The sequence below is a fragment of the Moschus berezovskii genome, chromosome 13 (assembly GCF_049115385.1).
Source record: "Moschus berezovskii isolate FMDL1 chromosome 13, NW_MosBer_1.0, whole genome shotgun sequence".
NCBI classification, from domain to species: domain Eukaryota; kingdom Metazoa; phylum Chordata; class Mammalia; order Artiodactyla; family Moschidae; genus Moschus; species Moschus berezovskii.
Window position 1 is genome coordinate 65,533,086 of NC_142472.1, and position 7,137 is coordinate 65,540,222.

General features: G+C 42.1%; 1 protein-coding gene across 1 annotated transcript in view; it reads left to right on the forward strand.

The window, feature by feature from the left end:
• Positions 1–7,137, forward strand: part of NEK5 (NIMA related kinase 5) — a 59,185-nt gene that overhangs the window by 51,267 nt on the left and 781 nt on the right. Inside the window, exons 20-21 of the mRNA XM_055426177.2 lie at positions 1,181–1,318; positions 6,892–6,988. Coding sequence (XP_055282152.2) covers positions 1,181–1,318; positions 6,892–6,988 — 235 coding nt within the window. The remainder of the gene's footprint in view (positions 1–1,180; positions 1,319–6,891; positions 6,989–7,137) is intronic.

The following is a 7,137-nucleotide window of genomic DNA, read 5'->3' on the forward strand; positions in this document are numbered from 1 at the left end:
AGAGACTTGCCTACTAATTATTCTAGACAATTGACCACTGTAGCTGTGAGAATGTAAGGGAGGAAAGATCCAGGCTCCCACCTCACTCTCAAGGAGGGGCAGGTGGCTTCATTTGCTTTCCTGTGCTAGCTTAACTCCCTTGCAATGTCTTGGAGGATGATTTTTCATCAGTAACATCAGAATTGAAATATTAGCTATCCCACAAGGTTTAGAGAGTTAATGCAAATATACACATTAAATTGAGTTGGTGATGGACAGGGAGGCCTGGCATGCTGTGATTCATGGGGTCGCAAAGAGTCGCACATGACTGAGTGACTGAACTGAACTGAACTGAAGCCAATGCACTGTTTCAGTGTTGGGACTGTTTAGAATGTAATGGTATTTTCAACCTAAATTCTTTTGTTTACATCTGAGCTTCTGGCATAGTCTTTCCTCTTCAGAGAGTCCCTGCAATACCTGGGTGTGATCTTACAGGTGGTGGAGATTTTTATTGCTTACTTCTTATGTTCTTGATAACGTGGGGCCGTGTGTGCTAAGTCACTTCAGTGGTGTCTCTTTGCGATCCTATGGACTGTAGCCTGCCAGGCTCCTCTATCTATGGGATTCTCTAGGCAAGAATACTGGAGTGGGTTGCCTTTCCCTCCTCCGGGGGATCTTCCTGACCCAGGAATCAAGCTTGCTTACATCTCCTACATTGAAGGCAGGTTCTTTATCTCTAGCACCACTTGGGAAGCCCATGTGGGGCTGAGGGAGAGCGAAAATTTATGTCCATCTTATAAGCCGAAGTCTGTAAGTTTATTACCGAAGTTAGTATTTTAAAGTGTTTGAATGGACCCATATTTATACTCTTACAAAATATATCATTAAATTTACAGAAAAGGGCTTACAAACATAATACAATTTAATCCATCCTAAGCCAGTGAAACAATAAGGAGGGAAACTGAATTTAAAATAAACGATAGAAATGTCAACATACCAAAATAGCCAGTTTGCAAAACAAAAAATGACTCTCCTGCCCAATAGCTCTGTGACAATCATATTGTCACTGAACTTTTCTTAGCTTCTTTACTCATAAAATGAGGGGTGGGATTAGGTTATCTCCAAGGTTCTTGCATTCTGTGATTTCAAAAGCTCCATTGAAGAAGCATTTTTATTGTCACTAATCCAGTCTCCTTTTCAGACGGCCGAGTGATTGAGATTGAAGGCGGTCCAGAAAACAGGAGACAGTGGCAGCAAGAAGCCCCGGGAACTTTACTGAGTGTTTTGGCAGCAGCACAGCCAACCAGTAGCTCGCTTTCTGCCAATGGTGGAGAATGTGGTATGTGGTTTATTTTAAGTACATCCCCAACCCCCTGCAGAATTTTGTCAGACATGTAAATGCAGGGCAGGAATAAGAATAGCCTGGAGAGAGAATTGAGAGGGTGTCAAAGCCTTTTCAGAAGCTGATTTACTTTGTCCAAGCCTGTTCCAGATGTATTAATGAAAGACTTGAACTTCTGAAAAAAGTCGAATCATTTTCTGTAATGGGATCGGTTGATGAGTGATGAAAATTAGGTAGGAAGGGCAGGTGGCTTTGTAGATGATGAGCCAGGGCTTAGCTCTACTTGACAGAGTCCATTTAATCTGATAGCTGTTCAGCAGACTCAAATTACCATGTGGTGGGCAATAAAATACATCTTAATATAGTTTTTTTGGCTTTGGGGATCTTTTTTTTTTTTATGCCTCTAACTTTTAGCAAGATTATGCTTGTGTTGGCTTCAGAAATTGTTGTTTTCTAAAGGCTGAGGGAATTTGCATCACAGTGAAGATCTGGTGTGGACTGCCACGAGAAAAGCCATCTGGGACAGGCAGGTATCAAACAAAGAACACCTGCCCAGGCGGGGCTTTGGGGCTTCAGAGATGCGAGGCTGAGGGGGCAGGGGGGCCTGGGTGCCAACCTGAGAGCAGTGGAGGCTGGTGAGTGCTTACAAAGGGAAAGAACAGGAAAGTATATTGAGAAGAATGCAAGAGGCATAGCTGACTTTCTGAAGAGTGAGTCTGCCATTGTGTGAAGTGCAAGAAAAGGGGAATCTCTGTGAAAGGTGAGTCTTAAAGAGTAGATGGCATTTTATTGACGAAGGAACATTTCAGGTGGGAAGGACCTGCAGATCCACCAACCTGAGAGACTGAGAAAGACAGTATGACTAAAATCTAGGAGCAGTAGAAGGGGCCAGGGTCCCTGAGTAGATGGAGTCCTTCGATATTATGACTTATCTCAACTGCCACACTTAAAACTCAAGGCTTGGGTGGAGGGGGTGGGGAGAGAGAGAAAAACATGGTTCTTTGTCTTCAAGGCTTTCTTTCTAGTAACTTCAAATCACAGGCTGCAGTCTGATTGCTGGTCAGCTTCCTCCCCTTCTATCCTGGGATAAAGACATTGTCTGTGAGATGGGGCTGGAGGCTGGGAGGAAGCTTTGGGCTAGACTGGATTAGAATGGAGGTCAAGGGCTGGGGTCCCAGGCCAGGTAGGATGGAGGTGCCCATCTTTAGGACACTGATGGCAGCATGCTGGTGGCAATGATTTGTCTTCTTGCATTTGCTCCTGTGATTCTTTGAAAGAGTCATGGAAAACTCTTCATGTGATCTTGCATGCCACATGAATTTATTCATGAACTTATTGTATTTTTGCATGGACAGCTTTACATTAGGCATATATGAATAATTGATCCAACAAGTGGGACACAAGATAGGAACTTGCCTCTCAGGGTGGCGTTCAAAGCAAAGCGTGGGTATTTTCTTTTGTAACCTGTTAAGGGTGTAGGCGCCCCCTCCCACTCCAACTGTGCTTTTTCTTTTAATATTTATTTTTTTATTTGGCTGCACCAGGTCTTGATTTTGCCATGCAGGATCTTTAGTTGCAGCATGTGGGATTTAGTTCCCTGAGCAGAGATCAAACCTGGGCCCCCTGCATTGGGACCGCAGAAGGCTTAGCCACTGGGCCACCAGGGAAGTCCCTGGCTGGACTTTTCATTGGTCTTTCAGCCTCTAACTCTGTGGTTGGCCTCACCTCATCTTTCCTATCCCAGTTGCAAGCTTGACTTCCTATCTCTGGTCATCTTTCTTTAGCTATCCCTCTGCACCTGGGGTTTCCCTGGTGACTTAGCAGTAAAGGATTCGCCTGCAATGCAGGAGACACAGGAGACATGAGTTGTATCCCTGGGTCAGGAAGATCCCCTGGAGGAGGAAATGGCAACTTACTCCAGTTTTCTTGCCTGAAAAAATCCCATGGACAGATGAGCCTGGTGGACTATGATTCATGCATGGGGTCACAGAGAGTCTAACACAACTGAGCGATTAAGCATGCACACACACACTGCACCCCTGCCAGATAATACTGATACTAAAAAGGACCAAGTCTTTTCTCTGCTTTAAATCCTGCAAAAGATTCTCCCTCACCCTCCAGATAAAACCCAGATTCTGCAGACTCTAAGTGCCTTTAAGAGCAAACAGCCCCTCCCAACGAACGTCAGAGCCCCTGGCACGTCTCTTCAACTATTCTTCCTTCTGTTTAGAATGCAAGCCTTCCTCCCTTTGCCAAAGTAATTCTCCTTTAAGGTTCTTCTCTGATGGAATGCCTGCTCACTTCTGTTGCGATGTTTGATCAGCAGTTACCCTTCCCTCCATACTTTTCCCTGTACTGCCAGACAGAGCTGGCAAAAGTGTCTGGAATATAGAAGATTCTTAACAAGTTAATAATTTGGATGAATGAGTTCAAGAGCCTGTAACTTGATTGACATGCTTCCCTTTAATCCAAAAAATTCTACTAAGCTTTCTGTAACTCCTCAAACTTGTCTACTGTCTCCCTGACTTTCCTGTTAGCTACCTCTGACAGTGTCCCATTCATCCAGTGTCACACTGAAATTCGTGCACTCAAATATTGGTTACGTGCATGAAGTGCATTTCCTTATATATGTATTAAGGCCATAAGAAGATGGAGTAGTGATTTTATTTGAATTTTTATTGATTGCTATGAAAAACCTGGATCTCAGCTACCGGCAACCACTGTTTAATTTTTTTTAATATTTTAAAATCTTTTTTTTTTCTTTTGTCTGGCTGGGTTTTAGTTCCATCTTGCAGGACTTAGTTCCCTGACCAGGGATTGGATCCGTGTTCCCTGCATTGGGAGCATGGAGTCTTAACCACTGGACCACCAGGTAACCACTGGTTTAAGTGCTTGAGAAAACATCTGGGCATGTCTCCCTTGTATTCATCTGAGTTTGGGTTCCCTGCTTCGTATCCCACAAGACACTAATTCTCTGATCATAAAAATCAAGTTCACGTTAACTTTCTGTTTAATAGCTTTCTTCCTCGCTAGGCTATAAGCTTCTGAGAGCTTTGTCTTATCAGCACCCCGCTCCAACACTCTATCCATGGTGCCTGCCACCATGTCCAGAACTTAGTAGGTGACCATGTCTCTGTGAGTGAGAATACAGCCACAGCATAGTTTTTACTATCACTTTATGTAAAGGCATGGGTTTGCCAATGGCTGTATTGCTATCGAGTTGGATAAGGAAATTACAACATTAAAAATTATTCTTACGGTTCTGTAGACTCCTTGTGAAGACTGTCTGCATGTGTAAATTCTAATAACTTTGATTACATGTGTAATAGACACAATTTATAAAAAGGCATTTAAGGATTCATTGTTATGCATTTAACTGCGATTCATATATCCTCTGTCCTATCTTTAGCTTAAACATCCAGTTTCTTGAAAATAAACTCCTTTGATGCATCTTGCTCTAAATTCCATTTAAAAGTGAAAGATTATCAAGTACATTTAATTAGTCCTAATTTATTTAATTTGTTTTTAATTGGAGGATAATTATTTTACAATGTTGGGTTGATTTCTGCCGTGCAACAACATAAATCAGCCATAAGGATACATATATCCTCTCCTTCTTGAACCTCCCTCCCACCCCCAGACCATCCCACCTGTCTAGGTTGACCCAGAGCACCAGGTTGAGCTCCCTGTGCTGTGCAGCAGCTTCCCTCTAGCTGTTTTACATGCGGTAATATATATATGTTCAGTGCTCCTCTCTCAATTTATCCCTCCCTCCCCTTCCCCCACTATGACCACAAGTCTGTTCTCTGTATCTCCGTGTCCTAATTTTGAAAATTTAAAATAGTAAGACTTTATAAAATCCTTTTAAATGAATCTTACTAGTAAAAGCTACACTGTTTTAAGGAGGATAAGTGTTTTTTTAACATGCATAATTAATTCAGGTCAGTAATTTTGTTATAGTTTAGCCACTCCCAGGGAATCCTTGGTGGGAAGGAAACCTCTGTTTTGCTTGTGTCAGTTTTCAGGCTACACAGTTGCCTTGGTAACATCATAGTTGCACATCTTGATAACAGCTGATTTACATTTCTGTAGTTACCCTTTCATTCTTTCTTCTATCCTGTTAAAAATAAGAGCCTCCGAAAACTGCCTTCTTGAGACAGGAAAGTAAAAATAAAACTTTGAGATTCCCATACCAAGAAGAATACTCTGACTGTTTTAGTAGCCAGACTGCCTCATAAATGAGATATATGAATCTACTTCATTTATTTAGTGCACTTTAGGAAGTGATACGAGCTATGATTCTGGGTGAACTGTGTTCATTAAAAATAGGTAAATATTTAATTACTGTGTGGTAAAATTTTAACTTGTGAGCATATACATGAGTTGTCATGTAACAGTTTACAAAAACATCTCTGCTTTTAATTCCACCTTCTATTTTCATTTTTATGAATATACCAGAGTGACATAAGGTTAAAAATGTGTGCTTATATAGCAGTAGTATAGTGTTAGTTGCTCACTCATGTCCGACTCTGTCGCCCCAAGGACTGTAGCCCACCAGGCTCCTCTGTGCATGGGATTCTCCAGGAAGGAATACTGGAGTCGGTTGCCATTCTCTTCTCCAGATGTGTGCTTAAGAAAGACTGAAAGAGTTCTTATTGTAATTTATATTTATAAAATATAAATTTTAAGGGCTAAGAAAACATTGTGCCATTTTATTGGGAATGTTTTGTTATTAGTGTATAAAAGAAGTGTATCTTATAATCATTGAAATCTTAGAGCTGTTGAAGGGATGCTGGTTCCTGTAAAGAAATGAAATATTTTACTATCTTCAGTCTGATCTTTTCCCCAAGAGGAACAAAAGTACACTTTAAATAACAACAACGAATTCACCCCCTCACCTCCACCCTCACCAAAAAAAAGATAAAGTTGTGGGTATGTGCTTTGGGTTTTCCCTGCAGACATCAGTGATTTACTGTAACCATGAGCTGAATACTGTGTGTAAAAACAGTCAAGGGTGGTCCAGTAATGCTAGCAGGCTTCCCAGGTGGCGCTAGTGGTGAAGAATCTGCCTGCCCATGCAGCAGATGCAGTAGACAGGGGTTCGATCCCTGGGTCGGAGAGATCCCCTGGAGCAGGCAATGGCAACCCACTCCAGTATTCTTGCCTGGAAAATTCTGTGGCCAGAGGAGCTTGATGGGCTACAGTTCATGGGGCTGCAAAGAGTCAAGACACGACTGAGCACAAATGATGTTGGCAAGTCTTCCGTTTTTACAAGATCTCCTTAAATTTTCTATGCAATCAAAGCTTCTACCCCCAAGTGGGGTTAGTTTGTGTCTTCGTCTCTGATCACTATTTCTCTCTCTTCCTTTTTCTTCTCTTGTTGTGGTGACTGCTACTCTCAGTACAATGTGGAATCGTTGCTGTCCATTGTTATCTGTCGTATTCTCTGCTTTAATGGAATTATTCAAAGGTTTTACCATTGTGGCTGATTTCAATAGAGAACTCTAGGTGCATGCCCCTCATGAGGTGTATAGGCTGGGATGCTTTAATCTCTGTCATTTATTTAACAGTGGGACCACTGAAAGAAGATAAGGGCAAGGTGGAAGTGGCCTCTGACATTGAGGTAGACGCAGAACAAGCGGATCCAAGATCTGATGACGATGATACGTAAGTAGATCATTCACAGAGGCCGACATGAAGCACCGAATATAGTAAAAATGGTAAAAAGTTAAAATGCTGCTGTCGAGGCCTCAAAGATAGCCTCAAAGACCCAGCTAAGGAGACCAGTGTGTGCATGTGTGCGTTAGTCGCTCAGT